Genomic DNA, 27,431 nt, shown 5'->3' with positions numbered 1-27,431 from the left:
CGCTCCATGCTGCAAGAACAGCACTGCTTTCCTCTTGTGTCTTTGGAGAAGCCATGTGCTGTCAGGTGATGGGCCCTGAGAGGTGCCCAAGGAGCCACAACCACAACCTGAAATGCATTGGAGCTCTGCAGGGAGCAAATGGGACCAGGGTGCAAGCAGGGCTGGGGGAGCAGGGTTTATGGAGCTGCCCAGGTGATTGATTAAGTGTCAGGATTCCAAGCCCTGTGCCTAGCTTTTCAGGGGCTCTGAGCACTAAAAGGTGCAGGCATCTTCCATTTGAGGCTGCCTTTCCCTGCACACACCTCCCAGCACCAGTGGCCACGACCAGAGGAGATCAGCTTGCCATGCTTTGTCAGGAAGCACTGCAAAGAAGCAGGAATTAAGTCTATGGAGTCATCAGAAGGTGTTGAGAAAAGCACTAAAAGCACTTCCTTTCCTGTGGCTGCAGTGGCCACCCTGGGCTCAGGAGCTGCCCTGGCTCTCATGGGTCACTGCCAGGTGATTGAGCTGGTTCCCCAATTCCAGATGCTCCATTTTGCCCTCCTCCCACGTGGCAGTGATTTTTTTGTGTCAGCATTGCCCTGCTGGAAGCACAGAGGGGTCTCCAGGGATTCTGCCTGTAGTTAGAAAGCCAGAGAAACTGGAGCAAGCCTCTGGCACAGGGCAGCCACTGAGCTCCTCAGCTGCTGTGCTGAGGCTTTTCATCCCACAGCACCAAGAGGGGCTGGGGAAAGGCTCTACCTGCAAACCCAGGAGCATTTCCAAGGCTTAGCTCTTATTAGTTTTGTGTGAGCTTAGCCAGTGCTTCTTAACAGGCTTTTCTCCCCTATTAGTAATTGCCTCCTTCCTCCTGCTGTGGCATCTAGTAATTACATCAAGCACAGCAGATCTTGCAGCCTGGGCCTTGGATGTATCTGTCCAGCTTCTTTTTGTGCTAAAGAATCCAGAGCTTAGTTCTCCTGGCTTTTCTTTAAATAGAAACTTAGCCCTGATGCTTAACCTGACCCTGTTTTTTTTTTTTTTTTTTTTTTTTTTTTTTTTTTTTTTTTTTTTTTTTTTTGTAAATGGAACACAGCAGTCAGGACAGCAGGCAGCCATTTGGGTATTGGCAGAGGGATTTGGGAAAGCACTTTAGTAAGAAGAGATTTGATTTCTAGAAGCCTTAGATTTCATGTATTGGTAGGAGTAAATCATTAATGATTGTGGGTTTCTCTGCACTCCTCCCCCCCAAAAGCATGTGCTAAGGACAGGAACTAAACCAGAGAAACATCAAGCAACTTCCCCAGGCTGCCCTGCTGGGATGGCTCCTGTCTCAAACCAGAATCACCCCGTGCCTTTTCATGCTGCTGGAAGTTTCCTTTTATGTCTTTGAGCTGCTGTTCCCAGGGACTCACTCATATGGACAGTCAGGATCATCAAAGTGCTCTGAAATCAGCAGGAGCAGCCCCTGGGCCCCAGGCAGCAGTTTTGCACTCAGGCTGCTGGACCAGGCTCGTGTCAGGATGGTGGGAAGGGGCAGTGTTCCCCTGCCCTGTGGGAAGGGTGATCCCAAAATGTCCTGCAGCCACAGAATTGGGGCTCACTTCACCTGCCATAAGGTGTGAAGGCCCTTGCAGTGGGATCAGGGATAAAATCAGTGGTTCAGGGGCACTGAGGAAGCACCAAGGGAGCACAGAGTGCTATTCCATAGGGAGCAGAGCTGCAGGAGGCAGGGAAAGCATCCAGGCAGCCCAGCAATGGTAATCCAGCCATTCCTCCCATTATTCCTGTCAGCTATTCCAAATGCTTTTGGCCTGCAGCAGCAGAGGAATGCTGGAGGAAGAGTCTGCTGAGTTTCATCCCTACCAGCTGCCTTCCTCACTCCTGCAGCTGAACTGCATCAAACTCCTGTCTCTGCACTTTCACTGGAGTGGGACAAAACAAAATGCTGCTCTGTTCAACCCAGTCCATGCAGAGCAGACCTGGAGCTGGAAGTGGAAATGACTTAAACTTCTCCCAGCCTGTCATCTCAGAGCTTAGCAACTGCCAGAAGCTGACCCCTGAATAGCAGTGGAAGAGACTGAAAACCTGCTTTCCCTGGAAAGATCCAAGTGGGATGATTTTCAGTGGAAAACCAGTGCTCATAGCTCAACTCTGTGAATATTTGGTGCTCCTGGGATGGGGATTTTTAGGGCAGGGAGGAAAAGCTGCCAAGAGCCAGGGAGTTCCAACCTCCTCCCTGTGGATTATCCACCACCTCCCCTCTGCCCCGTGCTTTTGCTGAAAGGCTTCCTGCTCATACACTGCATTTTGTTACTAATTCACTGACCTGCTGCAGCACTTAAAGTGATGAAGTGGATGCAGAATTCTACCTCTGTCCCTTGTTTCCAAGGCAACCATCTTCCCTTCCCTCTCCACAAGTATCACACTTAATTTGTTCAGGCACAGATCCCATTGCAGGAGTTCATAGCACGAGACAGGAGCACTTCCACTTTTTGTTAGTGGAGGTGCAAATTAACCTGCAGGGCTGGGGTCTCCTCCTGGAGCTGCTCTGCTGCCTTCCCCAGCACCTGGAGGGTTTGGAGTGAGGCTCTAGGATGCTGTGCTGTTCAAACCTGGGTACCAAATCCTTTGGAAATGTGTGTGGTGCTGCTGAGGGCTCCTTTGCAGGGGCTGGCTGTGCTCCTTGAGGGAGGGAGAGGGGCTTCTCTGAGCCTCTGCTGCTGCCTTGTGGGCTTTCCCCATCCTTCTCTGTAGTGCCAGGCAGTGATCTCCCCTCAGCAGGACACAAAGCATTCCTCTTCCTTCCTGAGTCCCCTGGCTTAATCTTCCTGCCCCCTGACAGCACCTGGAAGGGATCCTTTCTTCTTTTACCCACATTCTACAAATCAGTTTTGTAAGATGGTGTGATAAAGGACTGACTCTCCATAACTCCTTGTAGGAGTCTGAGCCATCCCTGCCACCAGCTGGGAGAAACTGCTGTTTTTATGCTTTTGTTTGTTCTGAACCTGACTGAAGAGCTTGGACATCTCTTGATCCAACAAGAGCTGGAGTGATGATTGCAGAGACACTGCTGGCGTGTGCTGCCTTTCCCTGGGACATTGTGTGCCTTCCACAATTGCCTGGGAGGGAGCTGAGCTAAACTGGAGCCCTGCTCATTGCTGCTTGTGGTGACAGTGACCTTCCAGGGAGCTCGAGGCCCTTACATGGCATCACAGGAGGTGGAGAATCTCTCATCCTGACCCTGGCTGGCAGGGCAGGGATCTGCAGCTTGGCATCTGCTCTCAGAGAAAACCATCCCTGTGCAAACCAAGCCAACTGCAATGTTTGTGACCCAAATGGGAAGTGAATAGCTGGGAGTGTTGGAAAGCTGCAGCTGTGCTTACAAGATTCTTATTTTAACCTTGCTTATACCAGGGCTTGAAAAGAGCAGAGGGAGGACTTGTGATGGGAGATCTGAGCTTGGGAGCTGCAAACCAAACAGGCTCATTAAGCACTGGGCAACCCAGATTCCTCTTTTCCTTCAGTCCTTGACCCTTGCTGTCTTATCTCCCTGTGGCTGACAGCAGCTGTCTGGGCACCACTTCTGCCTGGCAGGATCACAATTAACACTTGTGCTGCTGCTGGCTGGGGGTTCTGAGCTTTGCAGGAGCCTCAATGAGCTTGTGGAATAGGAAGAAATAATCCCTTACTACTGCTGCCTTCACTCTGAAGCATTTCTAAGCCACTCCCAGCCCTTTGAAACAGAGACCAGAGAGGAATCTGCCTCTTGCAGAGGGAGGTTTTGCACAAGGGGCGTTTCTGAGATATCCAAAATCTTTTCTTTGCCCTCAGGGTTAAAGCAGCTGCCACAAGCACCAGGTAACTGTGTGTGTGCTATTGCAGTTGGTTCAGAAAACATCCCTGAAACTGGAAATAACTGGTGAAACAGGGCACTTATCAGCAGGACTCTGACCCAGCCCCTGTTTTGGGTGGTGGTGAGGGCAGGGTGGAGGAGGGGCTTTATCTCATGGCCATCACTGACCAGGAGGTGCTGCTTTCTGGCTCAGGCAGTGGCTTCCTGAGGCACATGAGGATGTTCCAAGAGCCAGTGGTTCTCAGCTGAAGAGCAAATCTTCAGTGACAACCTCCAGCACCAGCACAGAAAGCAGAATGTCTGTCCCTGCTGGAAAATCCTTGCCAGGAAATACTCCACTACTCTGTACAGAATTGCTCGAGGCTCCTTCCAAGAGGTCTTTGATTTTTCTTAGAACTTCAATGGATTTCTCTTCTCACTCTCTCTATCCTCATTACCATATATGCATATGCAAGTGTTTGAAATCACCTCCCGGAGGATGGAAGCATAATGACTGGAGTACAGTGATTCAGGTTTCTGCTGCTAATAAAAACCTATTTTTACTCTCCTGGTAAGTAGGACAGGAGGGAAGAGTGAGGCAGAGCTGAAATACAGCAAAATAAAAACACCAGTTGCCATAGACTTCCAGGCTTTTTCCCTTTAAAATTCTCCTTTTAACAGCAGTCATTCTGATCTCATTTGTCCTGCATACTCCTTTCTCCCAAGTGCTCTGGTGTTGAGTTTGCATCCCTCAAGCCCCAGTGCCCCTGGCAAAACCAGCTGGTGGCTCCTCTGCCCCTGTGCTGCTGATCCTGCCAGGCTGGATGAGCCCAGGCTGGATTTGCTGTCTTGGCAGTCACTTCCTTGATGAGCACAGTCTCCAAGGAGGGGAAATGGATGGATGGGATTAGGAGAGCAGTGTGCCATGCACGTCACCAAGGAAGCCATCCAAGGGAGCCATCCATGGCATCTGTGCAGAGCCCTGGGCCAGAACTGAGTTACACTGCTCCTGCTCCCTTCCTGCTGGTCCAGCAGCTGGGATGGGCTTTGCTTAACTCCTGTAATGCCCCTTCAGGGACCAGAGGTGACAATTGCCAGCTGAGATCTGCAGCAGTTGCTGTCCCTCTCTCCAAACAACACCTTCCTCCCTGCAGACAGGGAGCCTGGCTCCAAAACTCAATTGCTGCAGAGAAAACAGTTTAAAGATGCTGATGGTGAAGCAGTTTCTGGATGAGAGCTCACCCCTCCCTTGAATCCTGCCTGATTTGTCCCAGTAGCTGCATTTCCATTTGTTTATCTCCTCACTCCTCGCTTTTCCTGATAGTTTTGTTAGAATCCCACTTTTTTTTAGGCCGACTGTCAAAGCAGTGTAAGACTAGAACAAAATGATAATTACAGCTCTGCGCAGGAGGTGCCTTCAGCCTTCCTTCCTGAAAGGAATTTGGAACTGGGGTGATAAAAACCAGATGGCTCAGGTTGGTGAGAGTTGTTGGGCTGGCTCAGGCCCTCCTCAATGGTTGGAGTCCAGGAGTTACTGGATGCCAACTGCAGGATGGGAAGCACTTGTGTCCCATCAGGCTTGTGTGGGCTGGAAAGGTGTGTTAGAGGTACCTGGGTCTGGAGGAACCTCTGCTTCCACCCACATTTAGGGGATCACTGGGAGTGTGGAGGCTCCAGCAGCACTTCCAGGAAACTTTGGGTGCCCACATGCAGCACTGGGAGATGTCCCAGACAGTCTGGAGTCAGAGCTCTGCTATGGGAGTATGATGAAAACCTAAGAGGTTTATCCCATCTGGCTCTGGGATGCTGCTGGGAAGCAGCCTGCTGGATTCCTGATCTGATTAAGAACAGCTTTCAGAGCTGATATCCTTTCCTGGCCAGATGGCAGCACAGGGTTTAGTGGTGATAGGAGTCCCTTGAGACAGGGAGGGATAAAAAGATAAAGTAGAAGTGTTTCTGCTGTGGCCTTGGTGCAAACTGGCTTTTAGAGGAAACTGCTGCAGTAACTGCCCCTCTCCTCAGGCTGGGATCCTACAAACTTGTGTCTGTTGGGCTGGATCTGCCTCAGCTTTGGGATGGGGGAAATTCCTTGCTTGGGTAATAAAACTCAGGAGCTCTGGCAGCTCTGCTGATGTGTTTTAACTTACAGGTAGTTTGGGCTGGAGTTGGTGATGGAGAGGATGGTGCTGAGCTGCCCTCTGTGTCTGTCCCTCAGTTCCTGTTCTGTGTGTCCTTCAGCACACTCCAGTACCAACACCTGGCCAGACTTTTAGTTTCCCCCTGACCTGCTGTGGGTGGAGCTCCCAGCTCAGAACATTGTGGTGGGCTGGGACCATCCTCATGGGAGGACTCCTGCATGCCTTGTGCACTGACCCAGCTCTGCCCTTGGGCTCTCTGCAGCTGGTTTAGGAAGAAACATGCTCAGGCAGAGGCTCTGGTGCCCATCCCTCCCAGCCCTGAGACCAAGGACAGGTGGAGGAGCATGACGGCGGTGCCTTACCTGGAAGATCTGCATGGCTACAATGAGGAAGAGGATGATGACTTGTATGACATTGAAGATGATATCATCTACACTCAGGACTTCACAGTACCAGGTAGGGGAGAAGTAGTTGTGGGGGATTTTTTTGTGGAAAGGCTTTGAGGTCTGAATAATCTCTTCAGCAGAGGAGGAGATTCTTGGTTGTGGAATGGTGTGAGTGAGCCATGATGCTTCAGATTCCTTAGTCTTTGATTTGATTTGATTTGATCAACCAGGATGCCCCTCCCAGTGTTACTCCTGTGCCAGCTTCTTCCCTTCTCCCAGGAACAGCTGCTGCTGGACTCTGCTGTTCAGCACAGTTAATTCTTTGGACCAATTTTGCTAGAATGAGTTATTTGTGAGCAGAGCCCTGAAGTCACTCTGTCTTCAGGGTATGTGCCACACCTGGGGGATCCCAGGGAGACTGGTCCCAGCCTGGCCTTCCTCAGTCACCCCATCATCCCAGAGTCCATCCCTACATCCCCCATATCCATCCCAGGTGAGCAGGGTGAGCCCCATGAAGGCAGGTGTCTGAGGTTAAGGATCACACTGGGAGCAGTGACACCAGGAATTTCACCCTGCTCATACAAACAGCAGCGTTTAAACTCAAATCAGAGCTGTCATGGCAGATTACTGGCAGATCTTCCATGTTCTCTATGTAATTTGCTGTTTCAGAGGGATTAGAGACCTAAAGGATGAGAGGGGTTGATGAGGTGGGATGTGCAGTGTTTGTGGTGGGCAGGAATCCCCTCAACACTGGGAAGGAGCAGGATCAGGAGGGTCCCAGCACAGAACCTTGGTGGGTTTGTGAGGCATTGCAGAGGTGGGGGCAGCTGCAGAGGGAATAAATGTGAATTTTTCCACCAGAGTCTTCCTGCAGCATCCCTTTGAACCTGCCTAGTGCTGCATTTCTAGCAGTGATCCCACATTAAAATATAAATTAAAAGCCCCCTTGTACATGGGGGATCAGTTCATTTGTGGCTCTGCTGGGCAGCCAGAGCAGGAGTGTGAGTGACTCATGGGTGGGGGTGGGTGTTGGGTTTGAGGGGGGGAAAGAGGAAACCTCATTAAATCCTGTGTTCTTCAGAGGAAGAAGGGGCTTTGAGGAAGTGCTTTCATTTTTAAAGGGTTATTTAAAGATTCATGCAGCTCTGTGGGGAGATGTAAATGTTTCAAGCCCCTGGTTCAATCGGTGTTAAACTTCCCATCCAGGGAAGTGTTAGGAGAGGATGGAGGAGAGGATGGCTGTGGCCTGGAGGCAGAATCCTCTCCCCACTCTTCCACTGAAAGGATGTGATCGTGCTTTTGTGCTACCTCAGGTCTAGAGGTTGAGCTCTGCTCTTTCCTGTCCTACATTAACCCCTTCTCTGCTGCAGCCCCATCCTGCAGCATCTGCTCTTGGGTTTTTCAGTCTGAAGCTGAAAAATACAGCCAGGGCTGGAGCTTCTGAGCCAAGCCTGGTGCTCAGGAAGGTGCATTCCTGCTGCTCACAGTGCCTGTGTGCTCACTCTGACAAACAGCAATTCAAAAGCTCATTGCAGTGTTGTTTTGAAACCTTTTTTGGTGCCTGAATGAGCTGAATGCAGAACCATTAAGAATGTGAGGGGTGGCAGGGATGAGCAGCCACGTTCCTGGTTCCTCTCTCAGCCCTCCCTTTATTTATTTTAATTTGAGCCCTGCTGGTGGTGAGGGTGAGGTGGGCAGACACAGCGCTGGGTCAGCGGTTCCGCGGGGGCAGCAGTTGCCAAGACTTCAGCCCGTGCTGAATTTTTATTTTCATTAATTTGAACGTCAGCAGCTGTCATTGGTGAAGGAGGTAAAATTAGCTCACGATTCACCTCCCTCCTTGGTATCCATAATAGACTCCCGGGACTGTGCTTTTGAAGCAAGGAAGGAGGGGAGGAGGGAAGAGTCACACAAAAGACAAATGAGCTGTTTGGATAGATTCTTTTTTCCCTCCCCAGTCAGAAATGTTAATTGACTTGGAGTTCAGCCGAGGGAGGGGAAGGAGAAATGCTCAGCTTTGCTCTGAATGGGGTTGTTTCAGGCTCTGCAGTCGTGCTGGTGGGATGGAGGGATGGGAGATAAAACCTGGAGCTCTGGGGGGCTGCAGCCAGGCTGTGCTGGGCTGGGGCTGCAGCCTGACCCATGTGAGCCCCCGAGGGAGCCCCATGCCTGGGGGCTCTGGGGCCAGTGTGTCCCTCTCTTCTAGAACTTGGACCCCTGAGCCCTTTCCAGCCAGGGGTGAGGCACTGGAGGAATCCATAGCAGGGCCATGAGCTTTGTGCCCTGAGCTGTGCCAGTCACTGCCAGAGTGCCAGGGGCACTGGCACATGCCCTGGGGGTGGGCACAGCACCCCCATCACAAGGATCCCTTGTGGTGAGCTGGGCCAGGAGCTGTGCTGCTCCAGCCTGGTGGGCACTGCAGGTGCCAGCAGTAGTGTCAGGGCTGGGTGCCCAGAACCAGGAGCTGTCCCTAGTCACTCCCTGTCTGTTCTTGTGGCAGGAGTGCTCAGGTGAGCAACCACAAGCCAGTGACTGGGAGCTGTCTGCAGGGATACCGGGGGAAATCCAGGAGGGAATCATTGCAGTGCAACCCAGGACACACCCACCCCTGTGACAGTGGCCAGGCATGATGTGGCAAGGCACAGGGGTCCGAGGTAGGACCCCCAGTGTGCTCCCCCAGGGTAGAAGCAGCTCTGCCACCAGCCCTGGGTGTCCCCCCCAGCTGCCAGCCGTGGGGTGACGGTGCAAGCGGAGCTGACGTCCCGCCCGGCCTTGGCGGAGAAAGGATTGAGCATCCTTTAAAGAAAATTATACATAATCGTCTTACAGCCTTTGCTTCCACTCAAACCTCTGAGTCATAACTGAAGGGCCCTGGAGCGTGACGTTCCTGCTGGAAGGAAATTGCCTGGGCTGGATCCGGTGGGGGCGAGCCAGGGGCCTGATGCAGCCTCTCCTCAGCCCTGAGCTGGGCTGGGGGCTGTGCCTGTTCCCAAGGCAGCACCCCGGGGTGCAGCCACATCCCTGTGTCACTCCCCGAGTGAGAGGATGTGACCAAAGCCCCTTGTGGCTGTGGCAGCAGGAGATGTCTCTGGAAATGGCTCTTCACCTGCTCTGCTGAGTCACAGGGAGCTGAGGAGGGAGAGGGGTTGATGACACCCATCAGGGTGTTCGCTCAGGGGACAGTGACACACCTGAACCCCAGCCCTGCCACGAGAGGCTGTGCTGTCCCGTTCTGCAAACACACCCAGCCCCTGGGTACCCCAAACTTGGTACCTGGGGCTGGGACCTGCAGGGAAGGCAGGAGGAAGAGGAGTGACTTCATCCACTGCTCTCCAGAGGAGCCAAGCTGCTGCCTGGGGTCCCAGACAGCCCAGGGAGGAGGGGACACTGTGTGCTGGGGGAACGGTGGCCACACCAGTCCTGGAGGGGAGTGGGGAGGGAGGTGCAGTCTGAAGCTCCAGCCTTGCACATCCCAGGCTGTGGATCCCTCCCTTGCGCTCCTCGCAGGCACAAGAGCAGGTTCAGATTTCCTGCAGGAGCAGAATCCGTGCCGGGCACTGGGAAGGGGATGCTCCTTGGGGATCTGCTGCCACACCCTGACCGTGGCCGTTGCCTTGCAGGACAGGTGCCTGAGGAGGAGGCGGGGCAGAACGGGCAGAGCCGCGGCAGGGGGCTGCCCAAGGCCGTGTGCATGAACGGCACGGAGCCGGGGCAGCTGAGCAGCAGGGCCAAGGGCGAGCGCCGCGCCAGCGCCTCCTCCAACCCCTCCCGCAAGGCCTGCTCTGCCAGCAGCAAGATCCGCAAGCTCTCCACCTGCAAGCAGCAGTGAGCCCTGCCCAGGTACTGCTGGGGCACCCTGGGGTCTGACCAAGGTGGTGGGGGGACGTCTGAGCCTGCCCCAGCCATGGGCAGGGGGAGGGAGTTGAGGGGTGTTTTGTAGTCTGGGTCCTGAGCATCCCTCTGCAGAGTCCCTGGTACCCAAACCTGGATCTCCTGTGGTGCTGCAGAGCCCAGGGGACCCCTTCATGCTCTGCTCTGTTCTGTAGTGATCCCTGTCCCCTCCTAGGCTGTGGCCAGGCTGTGCCATGATCCCCCCTTTTCCTGGCACCTCTGCCTTGCTCCCAGTCTCACCACACACCTGGATCTGGGGAGCACAGAGGGATGCTGAGCTCCAGGGTGTCCCCAGAGAGGCTTGTGGGCACCCATGGCCAGGTCACTGCCATGCCCAAGCTGCTTCCAGGGGAAGCTGAGCCCACTCCCTGCTTCCCCCCCTCCTTCCTGCTCCTTCCTCCCCTGCTCCAAGCACTGTCCCCTCCTTCCCACCCCTCATTCATAACGGAGCCAGCAGTGACTCATGTTCAGCCTCATCCGCCCCCGGCCTCATGCTCGTCACGGCGCTGCTGGGGCTGAGCTCTGTTATCTCCTGGATCACGACCAGCTTTGTGGTGTGAAAAAAGCCCGAAATAAAAGCTGGATCCTCCCCCTGCAGCTGTCAGAGGCCCGTGGCAGCTCCATCTTTAATTCATGGGGGCAGTGAGTCACCTGCGGGGAGTCAGTGCAGCCAGAGCCTGGGATGGGGCTCCCCAGACCTGCTGCTCCTCCTGCCCCTTCCTGCTCAGCTGCTGCTGGAAAAGGAAGCTCCACGAGGGCTGGGTTACTCCCCCCCTTAGCCTAGAAACCTTTGGAAGGAAGGCAATGCTCCCCTCCTTGGCATAAATGACATTCCTTGGCACCGTTTTCTCCTCGGGGATTTGCTTTGGGCAGGTCTGGGCTCACCTGGCTGAGGGACCGTGTTTTGTGGGAGCCCCCAAAACCTTCCAGGGACAGCACAGGGATCCCAGGGTGCCAGAGGGAGCCCCAGAGCAGGAGCAGAGCCAGCAGCACAAACTGGGCACCCCCTGCCCTCCCTAACCCCCTTCTCTCTATTCTCCCCACAGCATCCCCAGGCCTGGGCCAGCCTGCGTCCCCCTCCTCACCCCAGCTCTGCCTCTCTCCTGGGACTGGACTGTGCTTGCAATCGAAAAGGAAACCAGAGGAAACCAACCAAGGAGCCCCCCTTCCCTCCCTGCACCCCCTGCTCTGGCCAGCGCCAGGACACCGAGCTGCAGTGGCCAGACCTTCCCCACCAGACACCTGGAATCTGAACTCTGCAGCTGCCAGGACGCTGCCCCCCTCCCCCCAATCACTCTTTGCCAATCAAGACACTGATTCTGTTTTCAATTTTGCGATGGGAAGGGTGGGATGGGGGGGTCAGGGGGGGTGGGACCCTCCCCCTCCCCCCTGCCGGGCCCCCCCCCCGGCCATGTAGAGTCGTGCAAAGCCATTGCCGTGCACTTTATGTTTTAGACTACTGTTATATATTATATATTTTCCTCTTCTTTTTTTTTTTTTTTTTTTTTTTTTGGTTTTGTTTATATTTGCGGTATATTTAGAGATTCCTACACATCGTGATGTGTTAAAATAAACCAGATGAGGAAAAAAAAAAACCACAACAAAACAGGTATTAAGACAAAGCAGAACTCTATTACACCTGCATGCTGCACGGGGGCTCGGAGGGGCTCGGAAGGGAACAGGGCCCAGGAAGGGCTCAGAGCCTGGCAAGAATCTGGGCTCTGAAGGGATTGGGGCACTGGCAGCCAACTTGGCTTTTTTTGGCTTTTTTTTTTTTTTCTTTTTTCCCTTTTTTTTTTCCTTTTTTTTTTTTTTCTTTTTTTAAAGAAAAATAAAGTGAAAACAGCAGGTGGGTTTCATGTGCTTCCTCCTGCAGCAGGCAGGGTTGGGGATATGACCAGCCCCTCCTCCTCCTTTTCCTTTTGGAGGTTTGCCCCCCAGGCAAACCCTACACTTGTGGGGCAATGCCAGGCCCAGACCTCCCCCACTCCACAGCAGAAGGTAAGAAAAGAGCTCAGAGACATCACAGTTGATTGGTTTTGGTTTTTCTTCTTTGTTTATAGACTTAAAAACGCAGAGGTGATGGAGGGAGGGCTTTGGGCAGAGCCTGCGCAGAGGGAAGGGGCAACCCGGCCTCTACTCGCATGCAATGGGGGTTTGGGGGGGCCCTGCCTGTTCCCCCCCGGCTGCCGAGTCCCAGGTGCCACAGCCACGGCTGGGCAGGGGCAGTTTCTTTTTTTTATTCTCTTTTTCACCCATCCTTTGAAACACAAAATCCCAATAAAAAGCGAACACCCCACCCCAACCCCCGCGGAGCAGCAGCCGCCTCTGTAAAAATCAATAAATATCCTTGAGCCCCCACTGAGCTCGGGGGGTGGGTGGGGGGCACTGGGGACCACCCACAGCACACGCTGGGGATGCCCTGCTCTGCTCTCACCCTGAACCCTGGGCCGGGGGGCAGCACCAGGGGCACGCACCGGGCAGCCCCCACCCCTCCGGGGGGCATTTTTGGGGTCCCCGGGGCCGATTTTGCCCCCCCCCAGCCCTTAGGCTGCCACTCTGGGGCTCCCCAGGAGGTGCTTAAGCCCCTCAAGAATCCCCCCTGGCCCAGGCCCCCTGCTTCCAGTTTAGATCCCAGGCTCCCTGCAGATCTTTGGGGGGAGGTTTGGGATTGAGGAGGTGACTCCCCCCTCCCCAAATTACCTCCTGGGCAGGGTGGCACCGCTGCATCCCCCGGAGCGGGGACACCCAGCTCCGGCCCCTTCCTGGCGGGGACATTCCCGGCCGGACGAGAGGCTTATTGCTTGTAAAACCACGGAGAGAGGGGGGAGCGGAGGTGCCACGGGGGCTCAGCGGGCTGGGGGCTTCAGCAAAGTCCCTCAGCGCTGACCCCCGGCCAAAGCTTGGCTTCTCCTCCGCGCCCCGACCCTCGGGGCTCCCCCAGCCCGGGCTCTCGCTCCCGGGAGCCGGGGGGCTCGGCCACCCCACGCTACCGGACCCCCCCTCTGTGGGGGTACAGTCAGGGGCCCCCACGTGCCCTCCTGGCCTGGGTCGGGACCCCCTTCCCGCACCGGGCACCCCGCGCCGGCAGCAGGAGGGGATGGAGCCCCGAACCCTGGTGGGGGCCGAGCCCTCCTGTGCCGGGGTCTCTCCCCCTCACACCGGGCCTAGACCGTGCCGTGGTCGGGGGGGGCATCACTGGCCGCCACGGCCACCGCGCACTCGGGGGTCTCTCTCTCCGCCGCATTCCTCAGGTGCCCATAGAGCCGCTCCTCCAGCCCGCCGGCGATCTTGTCCATCAGCTCCGAGCCGGAGCCCAGCCCCAAGCACCTCCCGGGGCCGGGGCAGTCATCGTCCTCAGGGGGCTCGGAGCCAGCCCTGGGCTCGGGAGCTGCCTCTCCGGGCTCCTCCACGATCACCTGGATCTCGGGGTCGGGCAGAGCCGGGGCAGGCGGGACCCCATCGGCCGCCTCGGCCGCCTCCTCGTCGCCGGCGCTGACGATGCGGGGCAGGGGGCTGTGGAACCGGGAGTCCAGGGGGTAGTTGGCGCTGTCGCCGCGGCGCAGGGGCGTCCGGTGCCGCTCCAGCGCCGGGTACCGCACGCCGGGGTCGCTGAACTGCTTCGTGTGCTGCCACTGCTTGCGCAGGTGGGTGCGGGAGCGGTGCTTCCCCCGCAGCGGGGACTCGTCGAACTGGGGGTCGTGGCGCACGAAGGCGTTGAACAGCGCGTCCGTCTTCTCGTCGATGCTGTAGTCCCGCCGGGGCAGCCCCTCCCGCCCCGGGAACATCTGCCCGTACGGGGACCAGGCCAGGGGGCTGTGGGGACGGAGGTGTCCCCCACCCGCTGCGCCCAGGGTCGTGCTCCCCCCCTCCTCCTCGTCCTCATCTTCCTCCTCCTCCGGCTCCCGGCCCTCGAAGCTCTCGAAGATGGTTCCTTTCCGCCCGGCGCTGGTGAAGCAAATGCGTTTCTCGGAGGCCGTCTGGTCCTTGGGGGGACCCTCCTCGCCCCCTCGGCTGGGCGCCTCGATGGAGGCGTAGCCACTGTCCATCTGCAGCAGCTTGCGTGTGCCGGGCTCCGACTCCTCCGCCTTGGGCCGACCCCAGAACTTCTCCTCGGGGCCTTCAGCCTCGTCCAGGGAAGGAGAGGGGCAGGGGGGCACGCCGCTGGCGGAGGAGACGCTGTCCCCGCCGTCGCTGCGCACCGAGTCCTGGTCGTTGCTGCGCTCCGAGGCCGCGTACAGCTCCAGCGAGGCGCGCAGGCTCCAGATGTCGTGGTAGGCGCTGGGCTGCTCGGGCACGCCGGGCTCGCCGGGGCTGCCCGCGCCCCCCTCGCCTGGCTCTAGCCTGCGGGCAGCACCCCGGGGTCACGTCAGGGAGCGGACAGAGCCCGCGGGCAGCGCGCAGGGATGTGCAGCCCGGCCGCTGCAGGCTCCACAGCAGTGCCGTGGTGCCACCCGCTCCTCCGTGCTGTCCCCACCACCGTGCCCATGCCCCAACCCAACCTCCCCATCACCAGACCCCCGCCTCAGACCCCTCACCCCAGACCCGGTTGCCCCACCAGAGCCGCAGAGGTGGGAGCCCCCCATGCCCAGGGCAGCGCGGGGTCCCTCGGTGCCTTCCCGGTGCCCGGCTCACCCATCCCCGTCCCCTCTTATCTACTGAAAAATACCTGCCGAGAGAGGGTGGGGGGCTGGCGGGGGAGGGCAGGAAGGGGCCCCCCGCGGGGTGGAAGGACACATCGTCGGTGTGGGCAATGTACTGGATGATGTCGGTCTGATGGGGGTCCCGATCCTCCTGGTCCATGCTCTCGCTGGCCGCCCGCTGCCTCTGGAACTGCCGACGCTTAGGGGACCCTGGAGGGCGCAGGGCAGGGCTGGGGGAACAAATCCAACGGGCATCCCCCAGCCCCCCACCCACACATGTCCAGCACCCTGCCCGGCCCCGCAGGGCCCCTCGCTGACCCCCACCTCTGGTGTCCAGGCTGGACGCCCGCTGGGTGCTCTCCAGCTTCCACTTCTTGATCCTGAAGTAGGGGCTGGCCCCGTCCAGGCTGGCATGGCGACGCAGGCGGGTGAAGAACTGCAGGACGGTGCCCTGGGGAGGGGTCGGGGGGGGCTCCCCAGGGCCGGCACTGCCCGTCCCAGCCGCCTTCCCACTCCTGGGTGCTGCTGTGAACTGGGGGGACGGGGGGGCCGTGAGTGCTCGCTCGGACCCAAGCACGCCCCCCCGGCCCCCCCGAATCCCTCTCGGCTCCTTTGTCCGCTCAGCAGAGCTGGGCTGCAGCAGATGCACAAAAGTCCCCCGGGGCAGGGATGAGGCGGGGGGGCAGAGCCTGTTTCTAGCTGGATGCCCACATCTCTCCCTGAGCCCTGTCACGGAACAGGGGGGCTGGGATGGGATCTGGGCGAGGAGGGAGGGAGCAGGACAGGACCCTTGGGGTTGTGCAGGCTGGGAGCCCCTTCCCCGGCCCAGCCCCAGCCCCTGCCCCTGCACTCACCGAGGGCCCCTCCCCAGAGTCGGAGGAGGCAGACGGGCTGGCCTCTGTGAAGCTGGTGTCCACCGTGGAGTTGTAGGTGTCCCCGGGCAGGGCAGAGCTGGGGCCCACAGCATGGCTGGGGAGCACTGGCCGGGGCAGGGCCCCCGCGGGGGTCTGCAAGGCAGAGCACGCTCAGGGGGTCTGCACAAGGGTGGAGACCAGGAGGGGCCCCTACACCCCAGGACCTCCTGTCCCTACTTCCAGCAATGCCCTCATCTCCCACCCTGAGTCCAGCGGTGCCTCCCTGCGGTGCTGCAGGATGTCCCACCTGCCCCTCGGGCGCTGGGGGCTCACCTGGAAGATGGCGAGACCAGGCTTGGGCGGGGGCAGGCGGGGGGTCATGGCCAGGCTGTTCTCGCTGGACTCGCACTCGTGGATGGTGACAATCTTGAGGGCAGGCGGCGGGAGGTGCAGGTGAGTCAGGCGGGCGTTCTTCAGGTGGTGGAAGTCCCCCTCTGTCAGTGTGTACCTGTGGGACAGCTGGGTCAGGAGGGGCAGCCCCAACCCCCTGTCCCCTCGTTCAGCCCAGAGCTTCACCTCCTCCCCTTCTCCTGGGTCTTCTTGCCCTGTTCAAAGAGCGCAGCCTCGTTGAAGGAGACGCGCCGGGCAGTGGAGGAGCTGGAGGACAGGAAGCGCTCGCTCTCCGCATCCCGGTAGCTGGAGGACGACAGGCACTCGGGGTCCTCTGCTTTGCCGGTGATATCTGCAGAGAAGGGGGTCAGCAACCAGCTCCCCCCACCGTGCTGCACCCCAGCTTCCCCAGATGAGGCTTGGCAAACTTGATGCACTCATGGCCTCAATGCCAGCCCAGAACTCCCTGCTCCCGGCTGCCAGTCCCGATCCACAGCCAGGGATGGATAATGGAGTGCACAAGGGGTGTGTGGTGGTCACTGCCGCGGGGCCGGGGGCTGCACCTTGGCAGGGGAGGGCCCAGGATTTGCCCCAACCCCTCCCTGGAACCTGGGATGCAGCTGGGGGGAGTCAGCGCAGCACTCGGGTCACTCACCCTGCGCCTGTTGCGAGTCATCCAGGTAAGTGGTGTTGGTTTTCTCGGGGTCATCGCTGGCTCTGCGGGGGGAGCAGGGTCAGAGGTGCCCCCCGACCCTCCTCGCAGTGCCACACACCCCGGGCACAGCGCCGTCAGCCCTTGCCCACCTGGAGTGCCGGCGGTCGGCGTCGCAGCAGCGGCGGCAGATGATCAGGATGCCCGAGAGCAGGACCAGAGTGCCCCCGATGAAGATGGAGAGCAGGGCGAGGAGCAGCACGTACCCATCCTGAGGGGACACCTCGCCGGGCACCGCCTGCCCGGGGCCGAGGAGCTGAGCCGCGGGGACGCGCTGGGGGACCCTGGCCCACCCCAAACCTGCCCCCGCCGCGCTGACGCCAGCGCTGCTCCCCAGAGCCGCCGCGCCCCCCCACCCCCCGCCGCCCCCGGGCCCTGCCTGCACCAAGGCAACGGCAGCCGGGGGGGCTGAGCCGCCCGCAGCCCCCGCGCCGAGCGGGAGAGGGAACGGGGTTGGGGATGAGGACAGCGACAGGAGTCCCAACCCTGCCCCACCGCGGGGGTCGGTGCTCGTTCCCCTGCCCGGGGGAGAGAGGCTGATCCGGCAGCAGCCCCCAGGCCCCTGGACCCCCAGCACCCAGAGCATCCCAGCGGTGCACAGGGCACTGAGAGCTGTCACCCTCTCCCAGCACTGGCAGAGCAGGGGGTGACAGCGGGGCTGCTGCCGTCCCCCGCCGAGCGAAGACGCAAACCCCACGGCAGCCACGAGAACCCCACAGCTCCCAACATGCATCCCCCATCCCGTGGGACCCCGAGGCTGGCGGCGTGGGGAGGGGCGGCAGGAACAGGCAGGGACAGGCGGGACTCACCGTGGCGCTCTCGGTCGCGTTGTCCCAGGGTGTTGGGTCATCGCTCATGGTCTGTCCCAGCCCGAGCGTGTCCTGGGGCGGGGGGAGACAGAGGGAGGCACCGGCCGGGACGGCGGGGCCGGGCCGGGGGGAGCGGCGGCGGCGGCTCCTGCCCGGCCCCTGCCCGGCACCGCGGTGCGGAGCTGCCGGGAGGGACCGGGAGGGAGGGACCGGGATGGAGAGATGGAGGGAGGGACCGGGATGGAGGGATGAAGGGAGGGTGTGCTCAGGGGAAGGATGAAGGGATGGAGGGTGTGGTCAGGAGCGAAGCAGGGATGGACGCATGGAGGGATGGAGAGGAGGGGGCAGAACCGCTGCCCCTCCCCAGGAAGCCCCTCACCCCCGCCGGGCACAGCCGCCCCTCACGCCCAGCCCCCAGACTCGCGTGGGCACAGCCCCTCGATCCCCACACGCGGCTGGGGCCGGAGCCTCCAAACGGTGGCTGCTGCTGGTGGCCAGAGCCGGCCCGGAGGATGAAGTCCCTGATCCGGGTCTGGTGTGACACCGCGCTGCCGTCCCGGGAGCCGAACGCAGCCCCAGCCCCGCCGCCGGAGGACCCCCTGCCCGCGGAAGCTCGGGGGGAGCCGCGCCGGGGGCTCCCGGCAGGGACGGCGGGCAGGTGGCCGCCCCGCAGCTCGTGGCGTGGGTGTCGCCGGAGCACGACGGGTGACGCTCGTGAGTCATCCCGAGAGCGGCTCCGTCACCGGGCTGTCCGCGCGGGGGGGACACCGGGGGGGCCGGGCCGAGCTCCTGAGCACCGAGAGCCGCCGGGACGGGGGTCCCACTCCCCTCCGCGGTATCGGCCCTGCGGCCTTTGGGACCCGGCGAGGACCTCGTCACCCTCCCGCGTATCCGGCCCTTCCCGGGGGCTGCCGAGCTCCAGCTCCCGTGTGTCCCCTCCGTGTGTCCCCAGGCTGCTGAAGGGGCTGAGCCTGAGCTGGGTGGGCGATGCTGTGTCGGGGACCCCCGGAGCGGGCAGGGGTGGGCACTTGGAAGCCGCTCAAAATTAGGTCAGTGAAAAATGTGAATGGAGCCCGTGAAGGGGTGGGGACTGTCACTCGTGGGGACAGCGCAGGGGTGGCCGTGTCGCAGCTGGTTGTGAGGGACGGTGATGGCTGAGGGCAGCATTGTCACAGGTCGGGGTACCAACCCCTTGGAGGGACATTGGGCTGTTGGGGGCATCCTGAGGAGGAGAACCCCCTGCCCACACCGGCCCTCGGGCATCTCCAAGTTGGTGCGGTGCTCCACGAGATGAGGGGACCCATCCTGCGACCCCCAAGAAAGGGTAAGGGGGTGTGGGCGGCCCCGCTTCCGACCACATGGGGAGACCCCGGGTGAGGGGATGGGGCGCTCCACGGGCGGGATCCCTATGGGACACCCTCAGGCCCGAGCCAGGGAGAGCGGGGGTCGGGGGGAGCAGGAAGAATGTCCCTCCTGTTCCCCATCATGGAGGAATCCCGTCTCCATGGCGACCCGACAGGAACAGGACGGCCATTGTCTGGAGGAGGGGGCCGGTCCCCGGGCTGTCCCCCCCGAGGGGGACACGGGGCGGGACCCTGGGTCGTCGCCAGTGCCCGGGGCGGGGGCTCGGGGTCGGGGGACCCCGCTGGTGCCGCGCCTCCGCACGTGGGAAGGGGTGCGGGGGGCGGGCCGGGCTGCGCCCCACGCGTGTGTGAGACCCACGGGGTCCGGCTGGACCGCGGCTGGGCTGGGGCGTGGGGGGGACCCGCTCTGCCCCCTGTGACTGCAGCCCCGCGCCCGGTGACGGGGATGCAGTCAGGGATGTGGGGCGGGGATGGGATGGAGGCAGGGATGCGGGATTCAGGCAAGGATGCGGGATGCAGGCAGGGATGGAGACAGGGATGTAGGATGCGCGATGAGGGATGCGGGCAGGGATGTGGGTCATGGATAAGGGATGCAGGCAGAGCTGATGACAGAGCTGGTGACAGCGAGGCAGGAGCCACCGGGACCTCCACGCGCGGCAGGGCGTGATGGTCTCCCCTCGGCCGGGCCGGCTCCCTGTGTCGCGATAGGGGCTGTCGCGAGGCGGCGGAGCCAGACACTCACCTACAACCGAGACCGGGGCTCCATCGCCGCCGCTGCGCTCGGTGCGGCGGGGCGGCCCCGGGATTTATGAATGAACCGGAGCCGCCCCCGCGCGGCGCGGGCGTCACGTGGGGACAGGGGCTGCCCCAGCCCCAGTCCTGCCTGCACCAGCCCTGCCTGTCCCGCCCGGGCCCCCTGCTGCCCTGCCTGCCCCACAGTCCTGCCCCTAACTCCTGCCTTCGCTCCCCCCGTGCCCCTGCCTGCACCTCTGCCTGTATCCCTGCTTTTATTCCTGTCTGCCCCAGCCCTGACTGCACCTGTCTGCCCCAGCCCTGACTACAGCGCTGCCTGCTCCAGCCCTGACTGCACTCCTGCTTGCATCCCTGCCTGCATCCCTGCCTGCACCAGCCCTGCCTCCATCCCTGCCCTCACACCTGATGCACCAGTCCTGCCTGCATCACCCTTACCTGCATCCCTGCCTGCACCAGTGCCTCTTGCATATCCCTGCCTGCATCCCTGCCTGCATCCCTGCCTGTACCTCTGCCTGCATCCCTGTCTCACCTCCCTGTCTCCATCCCTGCCCCGCAGCCCCCGAGCCGCGGGGGCACGGCCGGACCGGGGGCCGGAGGTGCGGCGGTCCCTCGGTGCGGAGGCGGAGCGGGGCCCCCCCGCCCAGCACCACGGCGCTCGGCAGGCGGGAGAGACTACAACTCCCATAAGGCCAAGCGGTGCGCCGTGACGCTTTTCCTTCGCCGGCGGCGCGTGGGGCGCGCCGGGAGCTGTGGTCCGGTGCCGTCCCGGCCTGCCCCGCGCCGCCGCCGCCGCCGCCATGGCCGCGATGTTCTGCGCCCGCCGCCTCCTCCGCCTCGCCCGCCCCGCGCTGCCGCTGCCCCCCGCCCGCGGCTATGCCGATCCCGCCGGCGGCCCCGCTGCCATGGCCTTCACCTTCGCCTCACCCACACAGGTACGCCCTCCTCGGCCCCAGTCCCTGCGCCCCCCGCCGCCGCCCCGCCCGGTGTCTGTCCTGAGGGCCGGGGGCGGGCGGGACGCGGCCGGTGCTGCCGCCCCCGCGGGGCTGTCCGTTCCCGGGGGCTCTGCGGTTCCCGGGGCGCGGCCGGGCTGTCACAGGGCTGTCCCCGGGCTGACCTTGGCCCTGACCTCGGGCCTTGCCCGCCTGTCCCAGCCGCTCTCTCCCCGTCGCGGGTCCTGCCTGAGGCCGGTTCTGCCCTTCCCGCCGCGCTCCCGGCCCCGCTGTGCCCGCCAGGCCCGCAGCGGGACACGGCCGGTCCGCTGTCCCCGGGGCAGGGCGGGCTGGCGCTGGGGACAGGGACAGCCCGGCAGCGTGGGCCGCAGCGGGGACGGCAGCTCAGGGCTCCCCACGCGCTTCCCAGGCTGTGCCGGCGCCTCTCGCCCACTCCCGACTCTGTGTCTCCGTGTGCCGCCTCCCTGCCGTGCCCCTGGGAGCTGGCAACGCTTCCCCGCTGCCTTTGCCAGCAGCTCTGCTCTGGAGCTCCCACCCTGTGCAGGTGCAGCCTGTCCTGGGCACACCTGGGCGTGCTGGGAGAGCTGGGCTGCTCCCTCGGGATGGGCTCTCCATGCCTCCATCCCTGACTGTGTGCCCCTTTGCCCTCTTCATCCAGGTGTTTTACGACGGTGCCAACGTGAAGCAGGTGGATGTGCCCACGCTGACTGGCTCCTTTGGCATCCTGGCATCCCACGTCCCCACGCTGCAGGTGCTGCGGCCGGGTGTTGTCACAGTCCACGCCGAGGATGGCACAGCCACCAAGTACTTTGGTGAGCGAGGCAGGAGGAGCTGGGGAGGAAAGGTGTGCGTGGGGATGGTGTTCTTGGCACTTTCCCAAGGTTCTGCCCATCCAGGTGTGGCCTGGTGCACTTCCAGGGATTTCTGCTTTCCCAGCCTGCCAGGAGCTGCTGGAAGCTGTTCTGGGAGCCGTGGGCTGGGTCAGGTGTTGGTTCTGCCCAGGCTCTGTGGGAGCAGCTGCTGCTCCAGCTTGCCTTGGGGTGGCAGCTGAGTCCCTGAATGCTGGAAATGTGACAGGAGGGGGCTGAGGGTTTGTTTTAGAAAGGATGGTGGGGATGCCAGGGCTGAGCCCCTCTGGCAGCCCTGGCTGACCCACCCCACGTTGTGCCTTGCAGTGAGCAGCGGCTCTGTCACTGTCCACGCCGACTCCTCGGTGCAGGTGCTGGCAGAGGAGGCAGTGACCATGGACATGCTGGACCTGGCTGTGAGTACCCAGAGATTTCACAGCCCTGGGCTTCCTCCCTGGTGGGGATTTGTTCCCCTTCTCTGCTCTGGGATCCTTGTCTTGTGAGCTTCTAGTGCCCAGAATCCAGGGTTGTGCCTGCACCCCCACTATATTTTGGGATTAGAGGCTTGGGGCTTCTTCTTGGTGAACTCTTTGGAGAGAAGGAGCTCTGCACTCATAAATCTCTATACTGTTTCCCTCTCCTTGGACAGACACTGACCTTGTTCTCACCTCCAGAACAGCTTTTCCCTGCTGATAAGGTGTCTGGGGCCAGCACAGCTGTGTCTGTAGCTCTGTGGAGCTCCCAAGTCAGTGGGTCCTTGGCATGCATATGAAGGACCAGTGGCTGCAGGGGAGGGAGGGAAGGACAGTCCCCTCTCCTGCAGTGTCTGCCAATGACACACATTCTTTGTGCCCTCATCTCCAGACTGCTAAATCCAACCTGGAGAAAGCTGTGTCAGAGATGGCAGCAGCGTCCGATGAAGCTGCTAAAGCAGAAGCTCAGATTAAAGTAGAAGCTAATGAAGCCCTGGTAAAGGCTCTGGAGTAAATCCAGGTGAGGTTCACCTGCAGCCTGGCTGAGAATCCAGACCTGCTCTAGGGCCTGCTGGGGTGGGCAAGGGGATCTGCTTTGCTTTTGGGGAGCAGTGACCACAGCTGTCCCTTGCCAGGGTCAGGCTTCAGCTCTGGGGGGGGCTCATGGGGGTCCTCAGCTCAGAGCTGACCTGGGGCTGGCTGGGCTGTAGCACTCTGGGGTCCAGCCCAGCTGTGACACTGGAGTTCAGCCCTGACAAGGGTGGTGCTGGGACAAACTGGGAGCTGTGGTCACTGCTGGGACCTCGCTGGCCCCACTGGAACTGGCCATACCTGGGGTCAGCTCAGGGGCAGAGGGGAGATGCTGGGCCCCACAGGGAGAGCAGCATGTGATCTCTGTCCCACGTGCTCCCACTAAAGACAAACAGCTTCAGTCTCAGGGAAGGTGAGGCTGGGCTCTTACCTTGTGGCCTCTTTTTGCTCTGCCCTGCACAGACTGTGCCTTATCCCTTCCCTTCCCACGTGCTGGCAGCTGGGAACTGCAGCAGCGTGTGCTGTGCAGGGCTGTGAGTCACTGACAGCCTCCAACGGGCTCAGCCCCTGATCTCTGGTCCGGGTGCTCTTTGGTCCTAGAGAGCTGGTGGCTCGTGTTTACTCACAGCAGTTGAGCAGCTGGAGTGGGGCCAAGCCCTGGGCTTGGGATCCATGGCCCAGCTGAGCCCACCCCATGCTAACCCAACCCCACTTTGTGTTTTGCAGGAATCTCACTGTGGATGCAGAACTCCTGTTCTGCTCCCCGGGATGTACAGATGGAACGGGACAAGTGGAGGTGGAGAAATGGTTCTGATCAATTAAAAGGAAATGTGACCCCCTCTTGTGGCACCTCGCCTTCTTCCCAGGCAGCAATTGCAGCTGGAGCCAGGAGCAGTTCCCAGCTCCTGCCCCAAGGCAGATTCACCTGGGAAGGGGTCACCAGCACTGCCCTGGGGTTTGGCTGGGCATGCCCAGGGGAGACACCCCCGGGAGGTTCATCATCATCAGACAGGTTTATAATCCCTCCCTGTGCTCCAGCCACCTCCATCTCCAGTAACCACTTGAACAGCAGGATTTCAGCAGCACAGGAGGAGCACAGCTCTGTTCCAGAGCTGTCCTGTGCCAGCTCCCTGTCCCTGCACTGGCTCTGCCTCAGCCTGCTGGCTGCAGTGCTGCAGGAATCCACGTTGGCACAGCACAGTGCTTCCCACAGCTGGACAGCAGCTGCTGGGCTCTGCCCCACCCTGCTGCTGCCAGTGGCACTTCCCCTGCTCCTGCAGACGGGCTTGGTGTGGAGAGGGAAGCAGATGCTGCTTCTCTTTGTGCTGAGGATGGCTGGAGCTGCTCTGCTGAGCTTGGTCCTCGCTGGGTGCAGCCCTTGTTGAGGAGAACCCCCGGGGTTCCTCAGGGCTCCTCACAGCCCAGGGAAGCAGGAATGGCTCTCTGGGCTGTGGCACTGCTGGGAAGGGGCAGGTTTGGGCAAGGGGAGGGCTCTGCCTGTGCCAGGCATCCGGGCTGTGTGTCCTGCAGCACCAGCTGCTGCCGGGCCCCTCGCTCCGTGCCACCCTCCCACGCCTTCCCAGAGGGATTTCGGGTTTCCACTGCTGTGCAGAGCTTCCATCCCTTCCTCTGCGTTGCTCTAATCCCCTTTTCCCTGCAGTGTTCCAGCCGGGGAAGGTGCGTTGGCTGCCTGTGAGGTCAGCGCTGGCCTCCCGCGGGCCCCGCGCGGCTCCCGGAGCAGGGCACGGCTATTTTCAGCTCTGCCACCCAGGATGTAATCTTGGCTGCCTCCTCTTCTCACCGCCACCTCCTCCCCCTCCTCTCGCTCACTCTGTCTTTCTCTCCCCCCCTTCACAAGTGATCAAAAATAGAGCCCGTGGTGTTAAATTTCTCACTCTGTGGCTTATTAAAAGCCTCCGAGTGCCTGACGCGGAGCCTATTTGAAGCTCAGCCGACTTCCAGCTCCTGAGCTTGCTCCAGTGCCTTTTCCCCTTCCCCTCTCATTCCCTTTTTTTTTTTTTTTTTTTTTTTTTCCCTTAAAGGTCAGACTTTGCACCAAGCATGAGCAAAGCTTCAGAGTCAGAGCTGTGCTAATTAAAACATGTTGGGAATTACTGGGGCTGGCCAGCTCCCTTCCCTCTCCCGCTGCCCCTCTGTGTCCCCAGCTGCTATTTCGGCTGCGTGAGCCTCCCCCGGCACACGCAGCCGCGCTGACGGAAGGTGGCTGCCTTGGGTTTTTCATCTAATGGAAGAGCGTTGGCGAGGCCGGGAAGCTGGGGAAACGGCCAGCTGCTATTTTTAGGATGGGAAAAAAGTGTCTCCGTCAGCGTCCTCTCACCAGCTCTTCCCACTGCCTCCTGCCAGCGCTGGGGGAGCTGGGGGGGGTGAGGGATCCGGTCCTGCCCCCCTCGCAGGGTGCCCTTGGCCCGGTGCTCCACAGCCTGACGCCTGCTGGGACTTGTAGGCTGTGTTTGGGGGGGAGCAGTGAGGGACCCTTCCATGGCCAGAGACCCTGGGGATGGGGTCTCGTGGATGCAAGGACAAGGTTTTGTCCTGAGCCAGGAATGGAGCAGCACTGGGCAGGGATGGTGGGTGCCTGGCTGGTGGCCTCATAGTCCTGCTCACCCTGAGCTGCACTTTTGGGGGTGCAGGGCCTGTGTGGGTGATTCTCTGTGTTCCCCCAAAATCCCATCCCAGCCTGCTCCCTGCAGCCTCGGCTCTGAGCCCCTCACCTCTGCTTCCAGCCCTTCCCCTCCCTGCTGGTTATCAGGCTCTGCAGAGTTCTCCTCCTCCCTCGGCTCCCACTGCCCATGCCAGAGCCACCATCAGTCACCTCCTGCTGCGTGCCACGAAAATGGCCTGACTCGGTGCAGGGGATGTGTGGCAGCAGCTGCTCCAGAGGCAAAGCCCTTTCCTGCCCCTGGCTCACTCTGCAGGTGCTGCAGGGATGAGTCCAGCTTGGGGGCAGGCAGGGAGGTGGGGGGCAGCCCTGCTGTGGATCACGATGTGATTCAGCAGGTGACTCTCCCTCCTCTCCCCCCCATCCCACATCAGCCTGGATTGTGACACCAGTGTGGCACTTTCCTGCCCCTGGAGTGCTGGCCTGGGGGCACGGCAGCCTCTGTCTTTGGGTCCCTGCCTCTGCTGGGGCCATGCAGGACCGGGAGCATCGGCAGTGTGGTGGAGCTATTCCCGGGAGCCCGGGACCTGTTTGTCTCCGGCTTTGGGCTGGGGCGTGGTGGGTGTGAGAGGGGAAGGGCTGCCCGGAACGCGGTGGGAGAGGGGGGAGGGCTGGTGTTGTCCCCCCTCCCCCCTTTCCACCCAGGGCTCTCGCCCATGACTCGCATCCTCTGCTGCCAGATGGAGGGTGGGGAGCGGGGCCGGGAGCGCTCGGAAAGTGAAGCATCACGGATTCTGCCGGCGGCGTCGCTTCTCCGGGGGATGATTTCCGAGACGGGCCGGGTCCTGCCAGGCCAAATCTCCCGGTGCTGGCGGCCCTCCCTGCGTTTGGCCGCGTGGCATTTCCCCGTCCCACCCAGTCCCGAATGCAGGCGAAAGGTTCCAGCTGTCTTCTCCCTGCAGGAAAAACAACCCCAAATCCCACCGCAGCCCCAGGAAGCCCCGCTCCCGCCGGGCTGACTCATCCGGCAGAGCCGCCCCTTTCCCTGCCCAAACCCTGGCGCGTTGGGGATCCTGCCTGTCCCAGCTGCTGCCCCTCACCATCGGTGCCCACCCTGCAGCATCAGGGTGGGGGTACAGAGGCTGCCCCCACCCCTCACACTGCCAGGGGTAGCAGGATGTGGCAGCAGCTCACTCGGCGTGCCGGGCAGCTCCCTGCCTGTCCCCAAAGCTCTGCAGTGCCTGGGTGCAGACCTGGCCCCCTCCCACCCCTAAGCCCGCGGGTGCTGCCGCTGGCCCTGGCGTGGGAAGGTCAGCGGAGGCTCCACACGCTGCCAGCACAGCCCGGAGTGTCCTTGGGCCACGCCGCCCTTGGGCAGCTTGAAGGCCGAACCCTCACAGCTTCCTTAGGATGGAGGGGGGGGCTGCTGTAATGATTAACCCGCCCGCGTTAATCGTTCCGGCCGGCAGCCTTTTTCCTCTGGGTTTCCAGCTCTGGAAAATGCTCCTTTTCCGACGCCCTCCCACGCACGTGGCCCCGCAGAGGGAGCATGGCACAGCTCAGGGAAAACCCTGTGGGGAGGAGCGGGATGGGGTCTGGCACCGGGATCTGTCCTGGTGGGGCCCCTCGGTCCCGGTTCTGGGGGTGCTTTGCCTGCAGATGGCGGCCAAGCCGTCGGGAGCGTCGCCCCAGCGGCCTCACCCCCAAAATCTGGGCACAAGAGCGAGCGCCGGCGGGCGTTGAGGAGGGCGGGTGTTGCAGCCAGCACGACAGAGCTTGTCATGCTGCTCCCGGGCCAGCAGCCCCGGAGCGCCGCGCCGGCCACGCGGCAAACCTTGGCCCCGGGCGCGTTCTCCCGTGGGGAAACTGAGGCACGGATGGGGAAAGCCACTGGGAGGCAGGGGAGAGTGGGAACGGGACATGGGAATCTCAAACCGTGCTGCTGTGGTTGGCGATTCCACCCCGTGTCGGAGCCCCCCGGGAGCTGCCGGAGCCAGGCAGGGGGCGGTGGGGGCGGCGCGCTGCCCTGGGGGTCCCAGGTGCCTTGGCAGGGGCTCGGTGCCCTGTGGCCCTCGCTCGGGGCGGCCTTGGAGGCCACTCGGCTCTGCTGGAGGTGGCCCAAAACCGTGGGGGCCAGAGGGGGTGCGTGGCCCCGTGCGGGGGGTTCCAGCAAAGCCCCCTCCCACCGCCTCCCACTCGGGGCCGTGACCCGCGCGGGGCAGGGGGAGGCCGGGGAGGAAGCGGCTGCCAGCTGG

General features: G+C 61.4%; 3 protein-coding genes across 3 annotated transcripts in view; 2 read left to right on the top strand and 1 right to left on the bottom strand.

The window, feature by feature from the left end:
* The window catches only part of STK11 (serine/threonine kinase 11), a 32,694-nt gene extending 20,617 nt beyond the window's left edge, over positions 1 to 12,077 (top strand). The window contains exons 9-11 of the mRNA XM_079328466.1: positions 6,215 to 6,408; positions 9,959 to 10,178; positions 11,276 to 12,077. Coding sequence (XP_079184592.1) covers positions 6,215 to 6,408; positions 9,959 to 10,167 — 403 coding nt within the window. The 3' untranslated portion in view covers positions 10,168 to 10,178; positions 11,276 to 12,077. The remainder of the gene's footprint in view (positions 1 to 6,214; positions 6,409 to 9,958; positions 10,179 to 11,275) is intronic.
* Positions 11,714 to 20,361, bottom strand: CBARP (CACN subunit beta associated regulatory protein). Its single transcript, XM_079328461.1, has 10 exons — positions 19,744 to 20,361; positions 17,638 to 17,709; positions 16,921 to 17,066; positions 16,772 to 16,833; positions 16,303 to 16,468; positions 16,060 to 16,234; positions 15,727 to 15,879; positions 15,197 to 15,404; positions 14,899 to 15,082; positions 11,714 to 14,573 (listed from the first exon to the last, which is right to left on the bottom strand). The coding sequence occupies exons 2-10, from the start codon at positions 17,683 to 17,685 to the stop codon at positions 13,397 to 13,399; spliced, it is 2,319 nt and encodes a 772-aa protein (XP_079184587.1). The 5' UTR covers positions 17,686 to 17,709; positions 19,744 to 20,361; the 3' UTR covers positions 11,714 to 13,396.
* Positions 20,362 to 20,502: 141 nt separating this feature from the next.
* ATP5F1D (ATP synthase F1 subunit delta) lies at positions 20,503 to 23,395 on the top strand. The gene is made up of 5 exons (XM_079328484.1): positions 20,503 to 20,686; positions 21,363 to 21,516; positions 21,880 to 21,968; positions 22,417 to 22,545; positions 23,283 to 23,395. Exons 1-4 carry the CDS (start codon positions 20,552 to 20,554, stop codon positions 22,537 to 22,539), a joined length of 501 nt encoding a protein of 166 aa, XP_079184610.1. The 5' UTR covers positions 20,503 to 20,551; the 3' UTR covers positions 22,540 to 22,545; positions 23,283 to 23,395.
* Positions 23,396 to 27,431: the final 4,036 nt, after the last annotated feature.

The sequence above is a fragment of the Erithacus rubecula genome (genome assembly GCF_903797595.1).
Source record: "Erithacus rubecula genome assembly, chromosome: 28".
NCBI classification, from domain to species: Eukaryota; Metazoa; Chordata; class Aves; order Passeriformes; family Muscicapidae; genus Erithacus; species Erithacus rubecula.
The sequence above is the reverse complement of the archived record's forward strand: the minus strand, read 5'-3'. Positions and strand labels throughout refer to the sequence as shown.

Bases quoted from the DNA above. Each gene is read 5' to 3' on its own strand.
- CBARP (XM_079328461.1), bottom strand. From the start codon at position 17,685: ATGAGCGATGACCCAACACCCTGGGACAACGCGACCGAGAGCGCCACG. The intron at 16,834-16,920 runs GTGGGCAAGGGC...CTCCCCCCGCAG, and splicing joins GCCGACCGCCGGCACTCCAG to AGCCAGCGATGACCCCGAGA. The intron at 14,574-14,898 runs GTATTTTTCAGT...TGCTGCCCGCAG, and splicing joins CCCCCACCCTCTCTCGGCAG to GCTAGAGCCAGGCGAGGGGG.
- ATP5F1D (XM_079328484.1), top strand. From the start codon at position 20,552: ATGGCCGCGATGTTCTGCGCCCGCCGCCTCCTCCGCCTCGCCCGCCCC. The intron at 20,687-21,362 runs GTACGCCCTCCT...CTCTTCATCCAG, and splicing joins CCTTCGCCTCACCCACACAG to GTGTTTTACGACGGTGCCAA. The intron at 21,969-22,416 runs GTGAGTACCCAG...CCTCATCTCCAG, and splicing joins TGGACATGCTGGACCTGGCT to ACTGCTAAATCCAACCTGGA.